The following is a 23,954-nucleotide window of genomic DNA, read 5'->3' on the forward strand; positions in this document are numbered from 1 at the left end:
CTCTTCCTCATGAGATGTTGCCCAAATTGACCAGTGGACCCATGGGAGGGAGGCAGGTCCCCCTTCCTTCCTCAGAAGGGCTGGGGGCATAGGTCAGGGTGGGGACTGGCCAGGAACTCCCCGCTCGGTTCTGGATTCTGTCCTCCCGAATCCTCCTAGAGGTGCCAGGGCCTGACTCCTACTTGGACCTTCCTCTGGGCCTGGCCTCTGGGGGCTGCAGCTTCCCGGCAGTACAAAATCCAAGGTCACTGCCCCACGCCTTGGCTCCAGTAGACCCACACCCTTCATGCCACCGGAGCCCAGAGAAAGGCCTGTTTCTCCCCATAGGGAGGATCGTGAAAGAGGGAAGCTCTGGAATGGGCTCCACACCTGACCTCTGACCCCCTCCCTCCAGGTGCCACTGGGACAACGAAGAACCCTTGCTCCTACCTAGCCTGGGAGGTGTCCCCCGGCGCCCTGGCCCCGTAGGGCTGTCCCGAAGCTTTCCGTGTGACCCACAGCTGGGCGCCCACCGGCTCTGGTCTGGGACTGCCGCGTGGCCTTGGCTCCAAGAAGCTGTGTCCTCAACTAACCTGGAAGGCTGTGTGTGCTGGAGCCATACCCTGGGACAGACCCCCAGGCCTGGGTCTGGGGTGCAGGGGCCCTGGGGCCCAGGAAGAAGACAGCCCGCTGTGGGCGTGTGGGGAGAGGCTGGCCTGTCCCCGGCTTACGTGATCCTGGGGCAGTCTCTGCCCTCCCCGGACTCCGGGGCCCGGGGGCTGGACTTTCCCGCCAGCTTGCTGGGCAAGGCACTACCTGCAGCTCTGAAGACACGACAACCCCTGGGCTGCACAGAGAAGAGGTGGCCCAAGCCTCAGGGTGGCACTTCCGGCTCTGAGACTCCCTGAAGGGCCTGGTGTGTGAGGACTACATAGCCTGTCAGCTGGGCCTCTGACCTCGTGGACGTTGGACTCAACCTGGCAGAGCCGGGCACCCGCGTTGCTAGGCGCTTCCCAGCCTGGCTGGTCGCTCTGGAGGACGTCTGTCTCTGCTGCCCTGGGCTGGCTGTCAGCCCGGAGATCTCCCAGGTGGGGGACCATCCTGACAGGGAGCTGGCATTACCAGGAGTGAAGGCCCTGGTGGCAGCTACACGCCACGTGTGCCCCAGGCTTGAGACCTCTGGGGGTTCCCCATGCCTACAGGGCTCCTTGGATCCACCCTAGCACCCCCGCCCTCCAGAAGCCGGGAGCTGACTCTGGCCCCCAGGCTGGGCCCTTGCCAGGGGCAGCGCCCAGGGGACAATTCCCAGAATCTGTGGGGCAGCAGCCAGGGCTCCGGCTGTCAGAGGAAGCAGCCCTCCACTGGGCTTCCTGTCCCAGGGACGAGGCTGGTGGAGACTGAGGCGCGTCGGGACAGGCCAGCACCCAGAGCCACCTCCACGCACACACCAGCTGCTGCTGCCGTTCACACGCAGCCCCGACTCCCCCCACCCAGAGCCACACACCGGGGCGCAGCCGCCAACTTCTCACCAGACCCCCAGCTTCCCAGCGGAGCTTATCACATCCCCTCTGCTCCACGCTCCCTCCCGGCACCGTTGCTGGAATCAAGGTGGTTGTGGTCGAGGTGGCCCCGTGTGTCCAGCAGGAGTCACTAAGAGCCAGCCAGCTTAGTGCGCTCTGCCCACAGTCGACTGGCTGGTGTGGCTTCAAGGGGGGGGAAGTTAGTGGAGGAGCCCCTCCCCACCAAGCTCTGGGGCACCCTGGGGGGGGCCTAACCAAGGGGTGGGCTTCCCCCAAAGACCAGCCTGGCCTCCATTCCCACCCCGGCCTCAACTGGGGCCCCAGCAATGTTTTCTTGTTGTACAAGAACCAGGTCCAAGTGTTGCTTCCTCTTCCTTCCGGAAGCCAAACTGCTCCTTTATTTTTTAGAGCTGCTGATTGTGAATCTCAGAGTCTTAAAAGAGAAGCCAAATATATTCCTCTTGTAAATGAAGAAATAAAGATATTTAAGTCATGCCCCGGTGGCTCCCGCAGGAAAGCAGCCTGGGGGGGTACGAGGCGTGGTCACACTTGTACCCCACCCGCCAGACACCAGAGCCCTGGGCCTGGCCTACACCGCTTGGGGAGCCAAGGTCCCAAGCGTGCTCTGTGCCTGAGAGCAGCGGCAGGGCCCAGCCCGGGGCTGGGGGTCGCTGGGGCGGGACCTCCTGGCAGGCTGGCAGCAGACCCACCACCCCCCGCGCAGAAAGTAGAACCTCAGACAGCGGCTTGTGTATTAAAATCGCGGTGAAAAAATAGGAGTCTCTAGGGCAGACGGGGACACTCACAGCTTTTTCGCCTTCCTCAGCTGCCCCTTCTTCTTGGCCCCGCTCTGAAGGAGGGTGGGGCTCCTGCTGGCCAAAGACAATCTGGCCTTTCTCCTGGGCAGTGCGGACTGCGGCGACTTGCCTGAAACCCCCTTTTGGGGCAGATTCTTCTGACGCTTTTTGGCAGCAGGCTCCTTGGGGGACTCGGGAGACACGGGGGTGGCTCTGCTCACCTGGGACAGCTTCTGATTTTTCTTCTGCAGCTTTGGGGTCGTGGCGGGGCTGCTGGGGCTCGTGGCAGGGGGCTCTGGGGTCAGACTCCTGGAGGCAGGCATCCCATTCACCTGGGCCTGGGCTGGGGCCTTGCTCTTCCTCTTCCTCTTCCTCTTGCCAGTGCTGGGGGGCTGGGCCCCACCGGCAGCTGCGGGCTTGGCCGCCTCCTCCTGCGTGGCGCCCTCAGACTTGCGTTTCTTACGCTTCTTGGTCTCTGGCAAGAACCCCTTTTTCTTCCGCTTCATGCTAATGGGGCTCGGCGTGGCCTTAGGGACTTCCTTGGCATCTTTCTTCTCTGACTTGGGACGCCTGGGAGGAAGTGAGCAAAGGAGAGAAGTATGTGGTGAGGGCAGGGGTGACCTCCGCCTCCGTGGTCCCCAAGCTGCCCAAAGCTCCCACACTGCGGTGCACACAGCAGGACGTGTGCAACGTGAGGGTCTTCCCAGCCCCTCCCAAGGTGGGGGCCCCCTCTCCCCAAACGTACTGGACTCCGAGGAACTTCATGGCCTGCCAATAGAGGTCATAGAGGCGGCTGGACCCAGCCGAGTGCGCCCCCTGCTGTAGCCCCTGCTGCAGCCTCGGCTGTTGGCTCTGCAGCACGCCCAGGACAGCGGTCAGGTCCATCGTCAGCTTCTGCAGAGGGGCAGGAAGGCTGTGGCTGCAGTGGTGACATGAGGCATGGCCTCTCCCTGGCTCCTGGTCCCCATCCTCCCACCCTTGCCCGGTGAGAGCCTCTCTGTGAGCCCACCCCCCTTCTGGACCCTCAGCCAACCCTTCTGCCTGTACATCCCTAGTCTCTCTCGCCTTGCAAGGAAAAAAGCCCCAGGTGCCATGTTCTGTTCTCTTCCCATGGCCCGAAGGCCCGCCCACCTCCGGGGGGGGCACCATGCAGTGACCTCAGGGTTGCCAACGCCCTTCTTCCTATCTCCCCCTCCCCGTCACGTACTGAATGGGTTGTTTTTGAAACCCACTGGCTTCCAGAACACCCCTCTCCCTCCTGGCTTTTTACTGCCACTCTGAGCGTGGCTTTGCAGGTCCGCCTGCCGTTCTGCAAGGCCCTGGCCCTGTCTGCTCCCTGCAGCACCCTCTTGGAAGCTTGTCCCGCACTTGGGCTTTGATCAGTGTCTACGCTAAGGACCCCCAAACCTCTCCCTCCGGGCCAGACTGGAGGAACCAGAGACTTGCCCACAGCGGCCCCTTGAGCATCTCACGCTCCACACGCCCGGCCCGCCTCCGAAGGCCCGGAAACCCGGGCTCCCCGCTAACAGCCGGGTCCTCCCGTGGCCGCCAGCCCTCCCAGCCCCTTCTCGGCTTCCTTACTGGAGCAGAGCCGCAGCAACCGGCTCACCCCACCCCGGCCAGGCACAGGTTACGGCACCCTCGCCCCGCACATGAAGCCCAGAGTCCTGACCCGGGCGTCCAGACCCTTCCCCACCTGGCTCCCCCCACCCGCCCCCTCCCCTCTGCGCAGACCGCCCGCCCTGCCTGCGAGGCGCCCTCCCTCCCGAGCCCAGGCTCACCTCGTGCTGGATGCTCCTGAAGACAGTGTTGAGCAGCTCCAGGGAGGACAGCTCCTTCTGGTGCCCTGGCTTGGTCTCGGCCTCACCCAGCGTCCGCAGGCTCTGAGGAGAAGGCAGCCAGGCTGAGCCCCTCCGGAGAGCTACCCAAAGCCTTGCTGTTGCCCCCACGAGGAGATTAGGGCGCCGAGGAGAGAAACGTCTCCTTGGGGGAACCCCCAACCCGCCCCCAGGCGCAGGGGCCAGCAACCCTTGCCCCTTGGTTCCCAGAGAACCACCGCCAGCGGGTGGGGGAGAGGAGCCCCGTGGCCGTTACCTCAGTGACCTTTGCCAGGATCTGGTCCAGCAGCTGCTTCCACTCGGGGTCCTTAAAGCACAGCCTCAGCTCCCGTGTGGGCAGGGTCTTCTGGAGCAGCAGGCAGGCCTGGGCCTGGGGTGGGGTGGGGGACTGGGGTCACCAGGAGCCTCGGCACGCTGGGCCAGGGCTGAGGGAGCTGCAGGGGGTCCCCCACGAGCTCCAGGAGCCCGCTGGGCACTTGAATCGGCCACGCGGGAGGCGCCGTCGCCACAGACGCTCTGGGCTCGGCCATCACCTGCTCCTGCCCCTTCTCCTCAGGCAGGTGGGAGAACCGAGGCCTGGGGGGCAGCCAGGGCTGTCAGTCAGCTGGACAGGGTTCCTGGCCCCCTACTCACTCAGTGCGTCTTCTTCCAGTGTCTCCAGCCCCCTCATCCCACCCCGCCCCCAGGCCTACACCCATCAGCCCGGGGCTTCCTCTGCGCAGGTCAGAGCATGGTCTCTGAGGAGCTGCTGGGCTCGGGCCACACGGGAAGGGCCCCCCACCCCCAGCTGCTCTGGGCCTACAGTGGGGGCGGGGCTGGCCAGGTCGGAGGGGCAGGGCCCACCCTCTGGCCCAACCAGGGCAGCATTCCTGGGCCTCCCAAAGAGCCAGACAGGAGTCGAGCGGGTGATTCAGGCAGGCCCTCAGCTGGGATCTGGGAAGCCCCTTACCTGATGGCGGGGCCGCGTGTGGCTTGCCACGTGCTCGACCACGATGGGGAGCAGGCTCTTACAGAGCATCTGCGGAGGGAACGACGGGCTGTGAGGTGGGCTGTGAGGACTGGGCCGAGCCGGGGCCCAAGGGGCGGCCTGGCACTACAACTCACCGGGTGCCGGGAGAAGAGGCTGAGGAACATGGGAGCTGTGAGCGGGCTGCTGCGCCTGGTCAGGAAGGAGCTCAGTGCCGATGAGTAGATCGGGGTCACGAGGCTCAAATCCAAGCAGCTGGCAGCCTGCACCACGTGAGAGAGAGCTGGTGTGATGCCAGAGAGAGGGCCCTGGCACGGGAGCAGAGCCTGGGCTGCCTTCAGAAGGCTGAAAGCTAGATCCCGGGGAAGGCACAGCCTCAACTTCCCATCTGTGAAATGGGCAGATGGTCCCGCCGCCTCCTGGGACTGGCTCCCACCGGCTTGGACTTTCCAGGCTGAGCCTTCCCGGGCCAGCGCCTGCTCACCTCTGGGCCCTGGGGCTGGGTGCCGGCGTCAGTGCCGGCTTTCTCCTTCTTCTGGGCCTTGCAGGTGGACTTGCCCACAGTGTTGCCCTTCAGGACCCGGAGCAGGTAGAGGGAGGCGTTGAAGTAGTAGAGGGAGACGGAGGAGTCAGCCTGGCGACCAGCCTGCTGCGCCAGCCTCTCCAGCCGGGCGTACAGAGTCTCCACGCGGTCGCCCACGTTGCGGCAGTAATGCCGGGAGCGGCACAGGTGGTGTCTGGTGGGGGGAGAGTGGGGGTCGGCCAGAGCTGGTCACGATGTTACCCGCCCCCCCATCCCGACCCACGGCAGGGCCAAGCCCCAGGGTAGGGACACCGGGTCCCACTTCACAGGCAGGAAACAAACACCTAAAGAAAGGGGTCTGACCAAGGGCGCAGGGGCAGGCCCGGGGCCACGTGCGGATGGGCTCCGAGGAGAAGCCGGAGGGAAACCAGCTCCCTGGGTGTGGCTCCACCACGGGCCGACACCCCGACCTGGCCACAGCCCCATCTACACCCGTCTCCCGGGGCATGGTGGCTTCCAGGCTCTTTGTAAGACAAAAACCAGGGTCTGTGCGCTCAGGACCCTGCGGGCCTGGGCAGAGTGGGAGGGAGAACTAGCTGAGAAAGTGTGACCTGGGCCTGCAGGGGGCGTGAGCGGGGGCTGCGCTGTCCACTGCCCCTCCCCACCCGCTCTGTGCTGCACACTCGGCACCTCAAGTCCTTAGGCCTCTGTCTCTGTCTCCACCACCTCCTCCGCTCTCTAGAAGGCAGCGAGGGCTCTACCTGCCGCGCTGCGCCGACTCTCTTGCTGGGCTCCCTGCTCTAGCGCCGCCCACTCGGCCCGCCTCCTGGCTGCAAACGCCTCCGAGGCCTCCCAATACTGCGAGGGCCGGGCCCCAAGGCCTCCCGCGTCTGGCTGCGCCTCACCGGCTCCCGTGTGGACACGCCTTTCTGCCCCGCCTGTGGCCTCTGGACCTGAGGAGCCCCGCAGCTCCCTGCACTGCCTAAATGTCTCCCAGGCGGCCTTCCCTGGCACCTCACGCCTGGGTTAGGTGCGCCTACCGTCTCCCATCCAGCCCCTGCCACAGGCCCAGAATGTCGCCGCTGACGCCCTGCCGGGTTTCCCAGCCGCAGTGACCCCGAGGGCAGGGATGGGACTGGGGGCCCCGTGCTAAGGGCTGCAGAACACACGGGCGGGGCAGAGCTGCGTGAGACTTCCTGAATGATGCGGGCCCCCGGGGGTCCTGGCTCCTACCCTTTCTACCCAGGGAACCCCCAAGGCCCGGCTCCCCGGGGGCCCGCCCGCGCTCACGTGAAGATGCGGGCCGTCTTGTGCAGCAGATCCTGCTCCTGCTTCGTGCTGCTGGTGCGCATGCTGCGCCGGATCACGTGCAGCAGCGGCTCGAGCAGCTCCAGGACCAGGGGGTTCTCGGGCTGCCTGGTCACCAGCACCTCGATCAGGTCCAGGACCTGCAGCCGGTAAGGGTGGGCTCAGCCAGGTGCGGGGACGGGAGCAGAGGGAGACCGGACGGAGGGGGTGGGGCTGGGGCCGCCGAGCGGGCTCACCCTGATCTGGAAGTCCCGCCGGAGCGCCTTCTCCTTCTGTAGCTTGTTCTTCTCGTCCCTCCGGGCCTGGATGCGCAGCTTCTGCTCGGCAAAGAGGCTGGCCAAGCTCTTGTCCAGGGCCATCATGGCCTCATCCCCCAGCTCGTCGTCGTCCCCGCCGTCAGCTCCGCCCTGAGGGACGGATGCCCCGTGAGCGGCCCGGCCTCGTGCAGGAGACGCACACGGACGCAGGGCCCCGGCCCGGCCCCTGCTCACCAGCGCCTTCCCCGCCTGCAGCACCGCCATCAGCTGCTCCCGGAAGCCCTGGTCCACGTCCCCGTCCCGATCCTCCTCGTCGCTCTCCTCGTCGTTGCTCTCCTCCTCGCTCTCCGAGTCGTTGGCGCCCTTGCCCTCACCGTCGTCCGAGCTCTTGTCCTGTGGGTGGGCCGCGTGTCACGCCTCTCCACCGCCCGCCGCGTGTCACGCCTCTCCACCGCCCACCGCGTGTCACGCCTCTCCACCGCCCGCCGCGTGTCCGCCCACCCCCTGCCCCTCGCTGCCAAGTACCTCTGCATCCCCCAGCGGCTGCTGCTCGGAGTCGTCTGTAACCACCACGCTGTCGTCCTCATCCTGGCTCTCCTCGGGGTTCAGCACCTGCCGGGATTCCCAGGCGGCTGACGCATCTGTTGCCCCGGCCCCTTCACCCGCCTCAGACCCCTGGGCCCTCTCGACGGCCTTCCCTGACCATGGCCGTCCGGTCTCGGCCAAAGGTCCCCATTTCAGGGAGGAAGATGGAGCCCAGGAGAGAGAGCCACTCCCTCCCGTGCCTCCTCGATAGACCCCATCAGCCCTTGGCAAACCCAGGGTCAGGGTGCACAGCAGGAGACCCTGAAGGAGGCCCCCGACCACCCTGCAGGTTACAGTCAGGACGGGGTGGCAGTGAGGCAGCCCTAGGGCAGCCCAGTGCTTGGAGAGCCCCATCCCGGGACCCATTTCCCCAAAGGCCCCAACTTACATCCAGGATGAGCTGCAGGGCACGTGGAGTCAGGTGGGAGCAGATGTGGCCGAACACACTTCGGGCCACCTGGCGCATCAGGTGGTTGGGCTGGGCCAAAAGGGCCAGCAGGATCTCCACCAGCACCTCCACCCACGGTGGCTCCTGGGGGTCTGCAAGCAAGGAAAGGGCTGAGTCTGGGCAGGGCACCAGCGCCCCATGCTGGGTCCCTATTGACTGCCCGCCACCCGCCCCACCCCGGGACGATGACCCACTGGTGGCCTTGGAGCGGGTCCGACGGGGCTTCTCCCCCAGGCTCTTTTTGATGCAGGTCTGGATGTCGCCCAGGAGGTCACAGCTCTCTGTGGGGGACTGTGCAGGACAGGACAGAAATCAGGAGCCAGGCCCCATTCCCAGCCTTTGCTGAGCCAGGAGAGGGGGTGGCCAAGTGGGAGGAGCTGGCATCTGAGGCCTAGAAGACTCCAGACTGCCCTGTCCAGTCACCCTCACAATCCAGAGCAGAGGACCCCAGCCAGACCCCAGGGGCAGCCCAAAAGCTGATGACCTTTTACACCTAACACGCAGGCACAGGGTCTGAGAGCCCTCAGAGACCGGGAAGCCCAACCTGCCCACCGATGCCGGAGCGGTGGAGAGGCTGACAAGGCTGGCCTGGTCAGGATCACAGGGCGCCAGCAGGTCCCAGCCTCCTGCTTTGCAATTCTAGATTTCTCCTCCCACACCAGGCTTGACATTGCTACAGAGAAAGACCTGAAAATCATTGATCTTAACAAATTTAAGCCCATCTTGTGGGGGAATAAGCCCAGACTCCAGCCACTGACCGGTGAGTTGAAAATAACCTGTGTGACTGTCGGTACCAAAAGGGCAGACTTTTCCCCATAATGCAGCAGGGCAGCGTCAGTGTCTGGGGTAGGGGTGGTGGAGCGAAGGCCAGAACAGGGCCCAGGCCCTGGCCATCTTTGCCTCCAGCTTCCTGGCTGTGGCTGGGTACCTTTTACCCAAGTCAAGCTCGGAGGTCCCAGGGTCTGGGTAGGCCCCTCAGAGGCCCAGTGCCAAGCATCGGAAGGGGCATCGAGACCGATCATTACCCACACGGCTCGTGTACGAGCTGGGCTGAGTGCCCAAGACCTGGAAGCAAAAGCCTCAGCCAAGAGGCCAGAAGGGAGTCCCGTCTCCTCAGACTACTCAAGACCTGAAGCAGCCCCACAAGAGCCAGCCCACACAACGCAAGAGGACATCCTTCAGAGAAACCAGGGTTCAGAGCCGGGAAGAAACCACGAGGGTCAAAAGAGCTGCCGGCACTAAACTCCAAACGTGGTCAAAGTTTCTTGGTGGAAAGAATAGAAAAAGAGACAAAGCTGGTTCTAGAGGACCCGTCATGAGAAAGGGTATGAGTGACAACGTGAGGAATACAGTGACAGGGCACAGAACCCCACGTGGGGAGCACCAGGCAAAAACACGCTACCCTCAACCCACTACTGTGGATTCTAGATGTGTGAGAGTCAGACAGAAAAATCAGGACCCCACTTCTAATTGACCACCGACAGACAGAAGAACTAGCCCCATCAGTGACTGGTATGCCCAGAGCCAGACCCCCTCTTCTCCTTTACATCCATCACCTCTGGTCAGTAAGGCAGTTTTGGGAGGTCCTGTGGGATAGTGGAGTCAGATCCCTATGTCTGAATCCTAGCCAACAGCTGTATGGCCTGGGGTAAGTTACTTTACCTCTCTAAGTCTGTTACCCCCACCTGTCAAAAAGATGTGCCTGTCTCAAAATTGTGGGGATCACAAACAAGGGACACTGCACGGAAAGCTCAGGATGTAGCTGGTGCCCAGTAAGTGGATGGAGTGACTTTTCCTTGGGCTGTAATTCGAGCCAGGAGCAGTCAGCCTAGGAAACCTGCCAACTTCAACACTCCAGAGCCTCTGCTAGCCACCGCAGACCCCAGGTCTGTAACCCCTTCCCTTCCAGGCTGCCATACCTTGAAGAGGTGTATGCCCACCAGGAGTAGCAGGTGCTGGAAGGCAGCGGCCTTGGCCTCTGAGGACTGGGCCTCCAGTTCTTTCAGAGTCTTCAGCGTCCTGGGTGAGACGGGCACGCCCTCAGGCACTGTGGCCAGCGTCAGTACCCCAGAGTGTCCCACCCATACTGTGGCAACTGCGCCCTCTCACCGGTCCCAGGCCTGGCGCTGCTGCGTGGTGAAGGCCACCAGGGGAACCACGTTGCGGCTGTGGCTCAACAGCAGGTCTGCAAACTGCACCAGGTGGTAGGTCCAGGGCTGCCCGTCCTGTGTCTGCCCCGGCGCCTGCCGGAACTGCGTGCTGAGAGTCTGCAGCAGGCTGGTAGTGGTGGGGTCAGGGTCACAGGCTGGGCTGGTGAACAAGGCCACCCCCTCCATCCCCCACACTGTGACCCACTGGAACTCACTGGGCCGCAGGTTCCAACTGGAGGGAGCAGCGCCCCGAGGCCACCTTCCTGCCCGCTCGCCCACCCTCAGACCTCTCCCAGGCTGCCCAGCGCCCACCTGAAGAAGGCACTGCCCACCACCTCCCGGGTCCGGCTGTCCAGGGGGTGAGAGAAGTGCTGCTCGGTCTCAGGGATCTGGGACGTGGGCTTCTTTGTCTCGAAGAATGAGTGGAAAAAACAAAACCTGGGGAGGGAGGGTGGGAGAATAACCCGTGTTACCCTCAGTCAGGGCCACCATTCTGACCAGCCCATCCTCGGGCCCTCACCGAGGGCCTGGTGCCAGGTGGCGACGATGAGAGAGCAGACATTTCTCAGGTCTGGATCCCCAGCAGAACAGAGCCCAGCCCGAACTGGGGAGAGGACCAGCATCCCTCCCTCAGAACCAAGATGTGAGGCTGTGTGGCCTCGGCCAGGGCACCACCGCTTCTGCCTCTCTTGGGGCTGCAGGGAGGGCGGGAGGGGCACCTGGCAGACGCAGAGGCGAGGTCCCCCCGACACTGCTGACGCACAAAGGCGTCTGGGGAGGGTGGAGCCAGCCCAAGCCTCTGAGGTACCCCCTTCCGAGGGTTCCCAAGGAATTCCCTTAAATCTCCTCCTGCCTAAGGGGCAGGGATGACTTGACCCCCAGGCTCCTGGCTCCAGGGGGCCCCAAACTAGGATCAGACAAGAGGCCGCTGCCCCCGTGGGGAGTTGGGGTCCAAGCGCATCTCATGACGATACCTGGCCACCTCCTCAATCAAGGCCTCCTCCTTCTCCGCGTGCAAGTTGTCCACGAGGCTGACCAGGCGGAGAACGATCCACTTCCGTAGCCGGAACACGGCTCGCTCAGGCCTGGGGGCAGGAGGCAAGCCCGGAAGCCGTTTAGAGACGGCGAAAACGGTGCCCCTTGCCCCGTCTTGGAGACAGGAAAACCAATCAAGATCCCCCAACACCCTTATCACTAGCACGGGGCCCCGTGTGAGAAAACCGAGGCCTTTAAGAGCGAAGGCTCGGGGGCTTCCCTGGCGGTGCAGTGGTTAAGAATCCGCCTGCCAATGCAGGGGACACGGGTTCGATCTCTGGTCCGGGAAGATCCCACATGCCGCAGAGCAACCAAGCCCGTGCGCCACAACTACTGAGCCTGCGCTCTAGAGCCCGCGAGCCACAACTACTGAAGCCCGCGTGCCTAGAGCCTGTGCTCCACAAAAAGAGAAGCCACCGCAGTGAGAAGCCTGCACACATCAATGAAAAGTAGCCCCTGCTCGCCGCAACTAGAGAAAGCCCACGTGCAGCAACGAAGACCCAATGCAGCCAAAAATAAGTAAGTAAATTTATATATATATATTAAAAAAAGAGTAAAGGCTCGGCTCTTCCCCACCTCTCCCTTCTTGGGGAACCACGGTACCATGTGGCCTTTGGGGCCAGCAGGCCCCTCCCCACCAGGCCCACTCACCCGTGGAACAAAGTGTCCTGGGCTTTCTTCTGGTTGTTGGTGCTGAAGTCCACCAAGGAGTCCAGGTTGGGCTGGAGAAACATGTCCCGCAGCCAGGCCACGTAGCCCTTGAGGGCGGGGGGACTCAGGAACTGCATGACCCGCCAGAAGGTAGGCACGACGGGGAGGCCCTGGTTGGTGACGGACGTGAAGCCCACCACCAGGGCCAACTGCCGCTCGGGGTCATCCTGGCAGCCTTTCAGGAAGGCCCCCACGTACTCGTTCATCTCCGGAGCAAACTTGAACTGGCTCGGGAGCTGCGAGAGTTGGGCACAGCACCGGGGTCACCAGCCAGGAGGGATCCAACAGCGCCCCAGCTTCTTCCACAACAGGCTGTCCTGAGGCCCAGGAAGCACCCTCCCTTGTACCCGCTGGGTTGCCCAGGCGCCCCAGAGTTTAATCTTTGCAACAACCCTTTGCCCTGGGCCCCTCTAACTGTTCTGCAGATGAAGGAAACGAGGCACAAAAAAGCTTGCAAGTAACTTCTGAAGGTCACAGGGCTCCAAGTGGTGCAGCTGGGATCTGGCTCCAGTCAGTCTGGTCCCCCAGTCCGTGCTCTTAACCACCGCTCTGTACTTTCTGAGCCCGCCCTTTGCCCAGAAGAGGGGAACAGCAGCTCTCCAAAGCTGGTTGTAAAGATGAAATGAGCTAGTGACGACCCCAGCAGCACTTCCTGTGAACAGGGCGCTGCTTTAAGCGCCTGTGGACGCTAGCCTGGTTACCCTCACGAGGACTCTGAGGAAGGTCCTGCTCCTCTTATCTCATGGACAAGCAGAAGCGGGCACAGAGAAAGGAAGCAAGCTGCGGAAGGTCACACAGCTAGCTGCGGTGGGGTCAGGACGGGAACCTGGCAGCCCCAGGTCCGGGATTCCGTGCTCTTAACCACCAGCTGATTCTCCTGTGGAGCACTTAGCTTAGTGTGGGGTGCTCAGACTGCTCAAAACACCATCGGTGATGTCTGTTCTCACTGTAACACTAGCTGGGGGTGGAGGGAGGTCTGGACAGACTGCTGGCGGGGTATATAGATATAGAGGTGGGGGGAGGGATATATAGAGGCGGGGGGAGGGATATATAGAGGCGGGGGGAGGGATATATAGAGGCGGGGGGAGGGATATATAGAGGCGGGGGAGGGATATATAGAGGCGGCAGAGAAGGGTATATAGATATAGAGGCAGCGGGGAGGGGTAGATATAGAGGCGGCGGGGAGGGGTATATAGATATAGAGGCGGGGAAGAGGGGTATATAGATATAGAGGCGGGGAAGAGGGGTATATAGATATAGAGGCGGGGAAGAGGGGTATATAGATATAGAGGCGGGGAAGAGGGGTATATAGATATAGAGGCGGGGAAGAGGGGTATATAGATATAGAGGCGGGGAAGAGGGGTATATAGATATAGAGGCGGGGAAGAGGGGTATATAGATATAGAGGCGGGGAAGAGGGGTATATAGATATAGAGGCGGGGAAGAGGGGTATATAGATATAGAGGCGGGGAAGAGGGGTATATAGATATAGAGGCGGGGAAGAGGGGTATATAGATATAGAGGCGGGGAAGAGGGGTATATAGATATAGAGGCGGGGAAGAGGGGTATATAGATATAGAGGCGGGGAAGAGGGGTATATAGATATAGAGGCGGGGGAGGGGTATATAGAGGCGGGGGAGGGGTATATAGAGGCGGGGGGAGGGGTATATAGATATAGAGGCAGGGGAGGGGCATATAGATAGAGGCAGGGGGAGGGGTATATAGAGATAGAGACAGGGGGAGGGGTATATAGATATAGAGGTGGGGGGGAGGGGTATATAGCTATAGAGGCGGCGGGGAGGGGTATGTGGGTCGGACCTCACGTAGCTCACTTTACTAGCTCACTTTACGCAGAGAAAAGGGTTGTCCCTTCCCAGGCCCCTCCCAATAGCAGCTGTGCTTGCCCATCCCAGGCAGGACCACTGACATGGAGGGCAGGAGAGCAACCCTCTCTTCCGGAAGCCAGCTGACCCCTGCGGCCCGCCCCCCCTTCTTGGCAGGAAGCAGCCCAGTCGCCTGGCCCTTTCTGGCAGGGCTGGGCCACAGGGGGCAGCACCCACCTTAGCAGTGACCATGTGCTCCCCGTAATGGCGGATCAGGTCCCCCTGCATCACCAGCTGCAGCTGCTCCTTGGACAGCAGGGGCAGGGCCGCACCCAGCAGGCGGAAACACAGGTAGCTAAGGGGGCGCAGGACAGAGCCTGGTCAGAGCCCTCGGACCCCTGGCCCCTCCCTGCTCAACAAACCGGGGAGAGGGGATGGAGAGAGGTCAAGCACTCACGCACCTGGCCGGCCAGAACTGCTTCTTCAGGAGCCCTTGTTCCACAACCTCCTTCCAGAACCGTGGGAAGCTGTCCTCCTGGAGCGCCAGGCGGAGCAGGTCCAAAGCCACGGCAGGCAGCTTGCGTTCCTTCTTCACAGAGGTGGCCGCCATCTTCAGCACAGTCACCAGCCTGCAGAGGAAGGCGGAGGGGACTCAGGGGGCACTCCCTAAACAGACAGGGCCAGGCGCCTGGGGCCACCTGGACACCCGACCCCAGGCCATGGCGCAAACCCGTGGATGGAGGGGCAGCCCCGAGGCCCAGAGAGCCCATCTCCCCGCCCCCCTCACACCTGGGGATGCTCTCATCTGAGAACAGGTTGACGGGTCCCATCAGCTTCTCCAGCTTCGTGGGCACCTTCTGCTGAGCCAAGAGGAAGAGCTCCAGGTGCTCAGGGGAACCAAGTACTGAATTCAAGTCGGGCTTGAGGACTTTCGGCAGGACCTCCTGCAACATGGCCTCTGGGACCTGGCGTGGGGACATTGGTTGAGGGAGGGGGGGCCCCCGCATGGCACCCTTTGTCTCTCCCCACGGGGTGAGCCCTTTGGGCCCTGTTCCACCTGCCAGGCTCCCGTGAGGCCCCTGTCACAGTGCCAGCCCAAGGAGGGACAGCCACAATCCACCTTGCCAGGCATCAGAATCAGAGGGTAGTCCTTAGAAAGCTCAAATTCCCAAGCCCCTGAAGCTGGGTTTTAAACAAGCATCCCACTGATGCTAATTGGCCCTGGACCACCCTTTTAATTATTCCTCTTTTGGGTTTTGCAGAACTAGCCCATTTCTTATACAAGGTGCCCCACGTGAAGGTCCTTCTGGCTCTGTGGCCAGGGCTGTGCAGAAAGCCTCGGCCTGGGATGTACCGGTCCCTGCCTTTTCCTCAGCAGCAAAGGATTCTAGGTACTACCCTACCTCCATTTCCCACATAGGGCAGTGGGGACCCCCGAGGGGCCAGCTCTGCCCAAAACAACAATGGCAAACATGTTTAACCCACCGGGCACATGCCAGGCACTGTTCTACAACGGCACTATCCGATATGGCAGCCACTGGCCACATGTGGGCACCAAGCACTCAGAATGTACTAATCTGAACGGAAATATGCTGTGAGCGTACAATACACTGGATTCTGGGAACTTAAAAGAACGTAAACTACCTCTATAGTTTTTTTGTACTGACTGCACATTAATACTTTAGACATAGTAACATGTTTTATTTAGTCTAATAAACCATCCCTATTTCTTTCTCACTTTTTAAATGTAGTTACTACAAAATGTCAAGTGCCACACACATTTCCGCGCGACAGTGCTGTGTTTCCATGGAGTAAACTCGCGTCTTCTCCGTATTCTTCTACAACAGGCAGCGTTACCCCAGGCCCCGTACCTGCGAGAGGATGTCCACCAGGGCCTTCTGGGGCTGCTCTTGCAAGTGGCTGTAGTGCTGGCCCAGGACTTGCAGCAGCTTCACCGACTGCATCAGTGCCTCCGAGTCCTGGTACCCCCAGAGGCAGAGAGGGTGTGAGCAGGGCATGCCACTCTCCCCCCACCACTCCAAGCCAGTCCACATACCCCAAAACCCCCAAAGCTCTTACCTTCACCAGCCTGCCTGACTGAAAGAGGGCTAGCACCCCAAACAGGTTTCCAAAGAGGGCAGGTCTCACCATACCCTAGAAAAGGATTCCAGGCACTGGTGAGAAGGACCCGAGCATTCCCCAACCCCAGGGCTGCTGACCTCCCCGGGGCCACTAACTCTCACCTTCTTAACCTTCTGCAGGTCATATTTCTCTTGTATCTGCTGCAGGATGCTGCACAAGGGGATGTCTTCAAAAGACTGTAACAGCTGCCAGGAGGAAAGGAGGGGTTCAGGGGGAGTGGCCCAGCCACATCCCAAAGGCCTCCATCTCCTCCCACTTCTCCCTTCAACTTCTGCCCAGAGGCCTTGGACCCCCGCTCCCACCCCAAGGATGCCTCCGAAACTGCCTACCTGCCTCTGAGCAGTGCTGATGATAGAACACAGCTGTGAATGGAACTGAATCTTGCCTCCCTACCCCATGCCCAGCTGGGGTTCAGAAAGTACCTCCTTTGGCCGCTAGATTGCTCGACTGCGATTCCCAAACACTCTGTCCCCACAGCCTGCTCTGAGCTCCCCCCAGGCGGATGCTCAAGGACCAGGTCTCTACAGCCCTTCCATTTGTTCAGACTCCTTAGAGATAGCCTATAATTAGCTGAGTGCCCCTTGGGAGAAGAGGGCCCTAAACCCTGCAGAGGTAACAGAACCCACGCCAAAGCTTACTGCCCCCAGTAAATGTACCTCAGAGGCTGGTCAACCCATATACCCAAAAGCGAATTCAACTTTCCACTGCACCTGCGTGGGCTTCTCTGCACACAGGCCGTGCTCATGCAGTTTTCTCCGCGTCCACGTGGGGACACCTCCCATCAACGCGGATGCCACCCCACCAACTTCTCAGCTGCCACTTCTCCTGCAGCTGGGACATCTGCCCTTCTCACTACCCCACCGTTTTGACCACCAAGGCTGGACCCCTTCCAAGAGCCACCACCTCACCTGCGCCAGGGCCAGACTGTAGCAGGGCCGGGCTGTTTCTCGTCCGACCCCGAGCCCAGTGATTAGGCGCTTCAGGGCGTACTTCAGCTCGGATGATCCCTGAGGAACCAAGCACATCCCCAGGTGGGCCAGTGAAAAGAACCGTCCGGCAGCCGCTCATCCCCGCTCCTCGGCGCGCGCTCACCTGGGCCTCCACGTTCGCGACCACATGACCCCGGGCCCAAATCCTGGGGCCCGCCGCTCCATCTTTGCCGGGATCTATGCAGCCCCCTGTCCCAGGTCCCGCCACCATACCTCTGGCCTTGCGCGCAGATACTCCAGCAGCTTCTCCGTGGCCTCAAGCCGCGTCTCCTGCTGCGGCTTCGCAATGTCCCAGAAGAAATCCAAAAACTCGCGGCTGTGCTTGAGCAGGCTATGACGGTCGGCAGGCCGTGCGCCACTCTTCGGGGCCTCTCCCGGAGCCGGAGGCTCAGCGACGTCCATACTCTCCGTCTCCGCCATGCTTGTCGAACACGTGGGCTCTGAAGACTGCCTCTTCCAGGTCGGGTCGCGGCGCATGCGCACTGAATTGGGTCGGCTGGGGGCGGGGCGGCCTGGCTCCTCTGTTCTCAGGAGAGACCAGGAGTTTGGATTTTATTCTGATTGTGATGGGAAATCACTGGAGGGTTTTAACGCAGGGACAAGGCTTGATCCTACTTACACTTTTAATAGATTATCCTGCTGTGTGGAGGATGGATTGTAGGAGAGCAGAGTAGAAGCAGGAAGACCAGTTGGATCGGACCAAGGTAATGTGAGAAAATTCCAGCTAATTTGGAGCTGGTAGTGGGTGATGGAAAAGAGAGGGATGTTAGGTTTGGGGCTAACATCAGAGGGTAGACTGTGGTATCATTTGAGCTGGGGGAAGAATTCTCTTCGTTGGGGGGGGCAGTGAGGGGGAGGTGGTGGGATTGAGTTCTTTAAATCAGAGATACCTCTTACAGCGCGGCGGAGGAGTGCTACCGGCCACCCCCGTTTCTTGGCTTCTGTCTCTGGAGGATTGTCGTTCAGAGACCCTGGCGCTCTGGGAAGCAGGGAGGTGAGGGCCAACCCTGGCCTTGAAATTCCACACACGCAGCTCCAGCCCCTTTTGTATCCCCTGAGACACCCAACTACTCACCCTCCTCTCAACCACTTCCTTGCTCTGCTGTTTCAGAAAGTGAGAATAAGTGGTTTACCTTGTACATGTGGTGCCCCAGGAGTCAGAAGGTGAGCAGAAAGACACCAGCCCGGCTCTGTGTCCCTGGGTGGGGGGTCTCCTGTGTTGCCCATGGGCAAAGCCCAGACACCAGGTGCCTAAAAGGCTGATGTGAAAGTAACCAAGAAGCAGGAATGGCACGTGGCGTCCAGGAGGCTTGATCTTTATTTTGTTTCCAGCCCAGGTGAGGGAGATCAGCGGAGTGTGGCCTGAAGGGGAGCACAGAGATGCCAGCAGTGCGCCAGGATCTGCCCGCCCTGCCCAGAGGCCCAGAGCTTAGGGAGGGGCGTGGCTCTCTTCCACCTGTGCTTCCCAGAGCTGGATCTGAACTCAGGGCTGGCCCCAGGCCCTGGTGTTCTTTCCTCATTGTCCTCAGGTTCCTTAGCTGAAAAAACTCAAGTCCAGGAGCCTGATCAGGCCAGAAGTTGAGGGCCTAAGCCAGCAGTGGGCACATGACTGATGCACACTCTTCATGTACTCCATTGCTGCCGGGCCCGCTCTGCCCTGGCCTCCAGGCTTGAGACCCCTACTCCCACCCACCCCTGCCAGGCACCGCCCCACCTTAAAACCCCTGAAAGGAGCAGCAGCCACTGGGGACACTGGACACATGGGCGTGCTCTGCGTGGGCTGCCACCTGAAGCAGGGTCCCTTGGCCACAAGCTCCGGGGCTCTCTGTTGGTCCTTGCTGGGCCTGGGTTTGGGGCCCGGCCGAGTGGCTGAGCAGTGTGTGAGCCATGACTCTGGCAGCTGCAGGGGTCCCTGAAGCCACGAGCCCCAACACAGCGGCCTCTGTGTCATCTGAGCTGTCAAGAAGGATGAGGGGACAGGCCCAGGCACTGTTTGCAGACTCGGCCACCAGGTTGCTGAGTAGAACCCCAGTGCTTGGGGACAGGTGTCCAGAGCCGAAGGAACTGTTGAGCGAGGAGGTGAGAAGGAGCACAGAGCCGCTGCTGTCCACGGTGGCCAGGACACCGCTCCCGGGGGTGACAGCAGCTCGTAGGAGTGCTGGGCAGGGGGCAGGGCTGCGCCCCCCGGAATGTAGAGCTGCCTCCAGCAGTTCCAGGAGTTCCGGGCCAGCTGAGGGGCTGGGGGTGGTGAACAGGATGCCCTGGGGCACAGGTAGCTGCAGTGCTGGCTCTAAGGTGGGCATGGGCCTAGCTGAGGGGCCCTCCAGCCCCAGGTCTCCGGCCAGCAGACTGAGTAGAGCATCCCTGGCAAGGTCTGGGGCGGGGGCAAGTGCAGCCCGGTGGAGCACAGCTGCCAGTTTGGGGTTGGTGGCTCGGGCCCCAGGGCCCAGGGGAGTCCCATCAGTGTGGCAGAGTAGGGGACAGAGGCCCTTTGTGCCCTGGGCTGCCCAGAGCCCTGGCCAGGGATGTGTCTACCAGAAAGCCCTCTTGAGCCAGCGTGGTGGGGCCTACCAGCAGGTGTGGCCAGGGCAGGCGGCCAAAGCATGTGTGTAGCAAATGCAGGGCAGGCAGAGCCGAGGGTAGCCCCAGGCCGGGGGCCAGGGTCTGGACTGGGCCTGACGTCAGGGTGGTTGAGTTGCCTGAGGAGCTATTATGGAAGAGGCCCCAGAACATGGCACCTGGGAGGAGACAAGGGGTCACACAGGGGTCCGGGGCACTGACTGGTGTCAGGGGCACTCAGTAGTCCCAGGTGAAGGGTCACTGACTTAGCCTGGGGTTAGTGTTTACTGACTAGGCCTGGAGACAGGCATCAATAACCAGGCCTGGGGTCAAGATCATACTGATCTGGGATCAAGGGTTGCAGCCTAGGGTTGGGGCTACTGCCCAAGTCCTACGTCCTGCTCACCAGCCAGCCTTGAAGGCCAGGGGCCACTGACTGCCTGAGTTCCAAGTTACTGATCATGCCCAGGGTTGGGGTCGCTGGCTGGGGTTGTGGGTCACTGACCTAGCCCTGTGGCGTGAGGATGCACCACCGCCAGACACAAAGCTGCTCCAACTCCAGCATCCACGACGTTGCCCCCGGCAACAAACAGCTCGACCCAGGTGGGAGCACGTGGCTGCAGCAGGAAAGGGACTGTCTTGGGACTGGGACCCGTGACCCCGGCCCCTTCCCTCCCCCGAGCTGCTGCTAGCGCCGACCTGCAGGGCTGAAGATGCCGCCGCGGTGGTACACGCCAGGCCTGTGGGAGTGCCCGCTGGCTGGAGCGGCCCCAGAGCCCAAGGTTCCTGGAGAGGCACTGCTGCTGCGGAGTTGCCTTGCGGCCAGGGAGAAGCCAGCGGCCAGCAGCAGCAGCAGGGCAGCCAGCAGTTGGGCCCAGGCCCCGGGCAGACTGCCAGCCTTGTTCCTGCAGAGAGGGATGTCCTGAGCCAGGACCAGGCAGGCGGACGCCCAAGAGCCCAGCAGACAATTCCCAAAAGGTTTGGTCTTGCTTGCAGGAGGAGTATAAGATTGCCGAGGAGAAAGGGCCTCCTGGCAGAAGCCCCAGCATGTCTGGAGACACAGAGATGGGAAGGAGCTTGGGGGAAACAGTCTCTGGAGAGGAGGTTGGAGAGGTAGGTCCAGCCAGTCTGGAGGGACGCCTGAAGGGGGCTTGGCAGGCTTGAGGAGCAGGGCCCAGCCAGGTGTAGCCAGGACCAACCTGCCCAGCAGGTGCCTCGTGCACCAGGGGGTGGGAGCTGGGGCCTTTGGCAGAGCAGCCGGCAGGGCTGACTTGATACAAATGTCCCTTCAGACGCACAGACCTTGGATTGACTGGCACAGGCCAGGCCTGGGGCTGCAGCCGGGGGTCCCCCCACTCAACCAAGTTTCCTAGAGCTGACCAAGCACGGCATTGTCTGGCGCTCCTTAGGGGCCCCAGAGGGAGGGACTTGCCAGCCTCAGTCCTGAGCTGCTGTGTGCCCAGACCCCTCCCTGACTCACCCAGAGGAGTCCTGGGGCCCCGAGGGATCTGGAATGAGCTGCTCCGATATCTCCCCCTCTTCCTCCTCAGACTCCAAGCTTGGTTCCCAGACCAGCAGCTTCTGGTAGAGCACAGGCCCTGCTGTGGGTTCCATGGCCCACGGTGCCTGCCCGCCTTCCAGGCTGAGTCTTGGGAGGCCCTGCCCGAGCCTGAGCCGGTGGGTAGGAGGTGGAGGCACCCTTGGGGAAGGGTGGTGTGGAATCTACAACAGGTCTGGGCAGGGCACAGGGCCCGAGGGACTCTCGTGGCAGGGGACCCCGTTAAGGGAAGGAGGAGCCCAGTCCTAGGGCCACAGCCCCTGAGACCCAGGGCACCCGCAGGCCCCTCCCTTTAGGGGGTGCAGCCTTTGGATCCCGGTCCTGTTAAGGCTCTAATCTAGGGACGGGGAGCTTGAGTGAGAACTGCAGTACATTGGCTTGGATCAGGGCTCAGCATGTGACTAGTTTCCGGTATGGGGGTTTCTGGTCTCTGGCTTGGGTCAAGGCTCAGCCTGAGGCCACTCCAGGGGTCTGGGTTTCCCTATCTGGGAAGCAACTTGGGTGGTGAAGGTACCTACCTCCCTGGGCACATCATGTGGCCCTTATCCAGCAGGTGGCACCATAGGGCTCTTGGGGAGCTGCAGCCTGGAAAGCAGGTGTTTCCATATTCCTTCACTCTGGGTTTCCCTTCAAGGAGCAGTTCTATGGGAAAATCATAAAACTCCAAAGAGTGCTGCAGCCTCACCCGTTCTCCAGTCATCTCTCTGCTGACCACGCTCTACTATGAGCGCCTCAAACCCCAAACCCTCCGCTGTGCTCTCAGCAGACCATCTGTCCTCCCACTTCACATAACAAATCAAAGCCAACACAAGGAGCCCTCTATTACCCACCCCCAACTACAAACCCACCTTCCACCCCGCTCCAATGGAAAAGCCTATTCCCTGCCTCTGGTTCTGGCCCCGATCTCTCCCACTTCTTACCTCCTGCTTCCCCAGGGACCTCACTCAGTGACCCCCTTCTCTCCTGTAGCTTCACATCTTCTCTGCTGGTTCCTTCTCAACAACATTTAAACAGTGTCGAGTCTCCAGAAATTCCTCTCCTAGGTATGTACCCAACAGACATGTACTAGAATATTCATAGCTGCCCTAGTTGGAACAGCCCCAACTTGGAAAGCTCACACACCCATTATCAGTAGCGTGATTGTAGTCACACAGTGCAATACTCTGCAGCAGTGAGAATGAGGGGTCTACAATTGTATGCAATGATATAGATGGATCTTACAAAGACACAACAACTCAAAGAAGCCAGGGACAGAAGAGCACATCCTATTTGCTTCCCTCTGTATAAAGTACAAGAACAGGTGAGACTAATTTCTGCCATTACAGGTCAGGAGGAGGCAGAGAGGGCTTCTGGGATGCTTGATGATGTTGTTTCTCACTCTGAGGTTGGTTGCGTGGGTTCCTGATTGTGAAAGTGCATCCAGCTGTACATTTGTGTCACGTGCACTTTTCTGGAGGTATATTGCATTTCAATAAAAAGTTTTTTTTAAAAAGCTGGAGTATTTTCTCCATTAAAACCACAGCCACAAAAATCATCCTTTCATCTCACTCGGCTCTCCAGTCACTTCTCTTTCTCTCGGCCTCTTCACAAGCAGATAGAGTGGTTCTTTAACTTTGGTGTGCATTGGGAGTTTTTAAAAATCAGATTGCTGGGCTCCGTTCCCAGAGGTTCTAACTTTGTAGGTCTGGGGTAGGGACCAGAAACTTGCTTTCGGAACTCCCAGGTGATGCTGCAACTGCCAGCCCCGAACAAGCACTGATCTACAAAAGATACACACCTGCTGTTGCCACTTCCTTGCCTCCCATTTCTTCCCCCTCAGCCCACTACAAGCTGGTTTCCATCCCCAACCCGCCAGAGAAACCTTCAGTTTCTAGGTTTTCTGATTTCTTGGACCAATAACCTACCAACCAATCGGAGATACCAGCATAGGGCGGCCAAGTTTTTATTTTGCCATGGCTTGGGTGTGGGGGGGGGGTCACAATGACCATCTGTGTTCATTTCATAAAATAATTTGATTTCACTTCCTGTTAATACAACGTGGGAAGGTTATAGTGTCAGAATGAAGGTCAGGCCTTCCCTCCTAAGAAAACGCAGCTGGGAACCTTGCGTGTCTATATGCCAACATTCCTGTCCTTAGAACTATGCCCCGGCAAACTCTTTGGGACCAAGACCTCCACTGACTGGGTCCGGGGGACCTTTCCCTGTGTGCTCTTTCTCATTCCTATAGCTCTGGGCCTGGACAGCACTGCCCCACACCCCCGGAGATGCCTATTAGCTAAGCCCCAGTTAGATGCCAGACAGGCTTCAGGGGTGAATAGTGGTCAGGCCAAGGGGCAAATGGTGCCAATCATTTCAGTGGGAGTTGGGAATGGAACTGGCTTCCAGAAACCTGGGTCTGGTCTGGTCTATAAGCCTCGCAATTGCCCAGCTATGAGACCAAAGAAAGAGCCCGGAGACAGTGACAGAGATGTCAACGATTTATTGGGTAGGGAATCTTACAAGTCTGAAACAAAGTCCTGGAGGGGCAACTCACCATGGATGGCGGATGGCAGACTGCAGGCGGGCGAGCAGGCGGGCGGGACACAACAAGCTTCATTACTCAGCCAGGAAGGAGGCTACCTTTTATAGGGGGAATTGACGTCAGGTTGACTCATCAGTTACCAGGGAAACCAGCGGCTGGGGCAGGGGGCAAGTATGTAGGTAGTTACTGATTAAGCCCTATGATTAAGAGGATTGGGTAGTCATGTGAGTAGGGTGTAGGTTAA

General features: G+C 60.7%; 3 protein-coding genes across 12 annotated transcripts in view; 1 reads left to right on the forward strand and 2 right to left on the reverse strand.

Annotated features, from left to right (window-relative positions):
* Positions 1-1,994, forward strand: part of SPNS2 (sphingolipid transporter 2) — a 35,620-nt gene extending 33,626 nt beyond the window's left edge. For 4 of the 10 annotated variants that reach the window (XM_036835463.1, XM_036835465.1, XM_036835464.1 and 1 more), the window contains one exon: positions 395-1,994. In XM_036835463.1, the coding sequence (XP_036691358.1) occupies positions 395-887 (493 nt within the window). In that variant the 3' untranslated portion in view covers positions 888-1,994. Of the gene's footprint in view, positions 1-327 lie in introns of all 10 variants that reach the window. The other 6 variants (XR_005017668.1, XR_005017669.1, XR_005017670.1 and 3 more) reach the window with 3 other exon arrangements.
* Positions 962-17,527, reverse strand: MYBBP1A (MYB binding protein 1a). Its single transcript, XM_036835462.1, has 26 exons — positions 17,286-17,527; positions 16,992-17,090; positions 16,185-16,268; positions 16,021-16,095; positions 15,813-15,920; positions 14,731-14,906; positions 14,403-14,570; positions 14,179-14,296; positions 12,059-12,354; positions 11,347-11,457; positions 10,685-10,810; positions 10,332-10,499; positions 10,142-10,241; positions 8,417-8,513; positions 8,163-8,314; positions 7,715-7,801; positions 7,424-7,582; positions 7,169-7,339; positions 6,915-7,072; positions 5,586-5,838; positions 5,239-5,364; positions 5,084-5,152; positions 4,391-4,504; positions 4,078-4,179; positions 3,042-3,190; positions 962-2,866 (listed from the first exon to the last, which is right to left on the reverse strand). Exons 1-26 carry the CDS (start codon positions 17,490-17,492, stop codon positions 2,302-2,304), a joined length of 4,038 nt encoding a protein of 1,345 aa, XP_036691357.1. The 5' UTR covers positions 17,493-17,527; the 3' UTR covers positions 962-2,301.
* A 1,205-nt stretch (positions 17,528-18,732) lies between these two features.
* On the reverse strand, positions 18,733-21,257 carry GGT6 (gamma-glutamyltransferase 6). The gene is given in 6 exon segments (XM_036835476.1): positions 18,733-19,579; positions 19,581-19,810; positions 20,137-20,228; positions 20,230-20,248; positions 20,331-20,536; positions 21,112-21,257. Coding segments are annotated over 6 exon segments (1,473 nt in total). The 5' UTR covers positions 21,246-21,257; the 3' UTR covers positions 18,733-18,787.
* Positions 21,258-23,954: the final 2,697 nt, after the last annotated feature.

This window comes from Balaenoptera musculus, chromosome 20, assembly GCF_009873245.2.
Source record: "Balaenoptera musculus isolate JJ_BM4_2016_0621 chromosome 20, mBalMus1.pri.v3, whole genome shotgun sequence".
Lineage (NCBI taxonomy): Eukaryota > Metazoa > Chordata > Mammalia > Artiodactyla > Balaenopteridae > Balaenoptera > Balaenoptera musculus.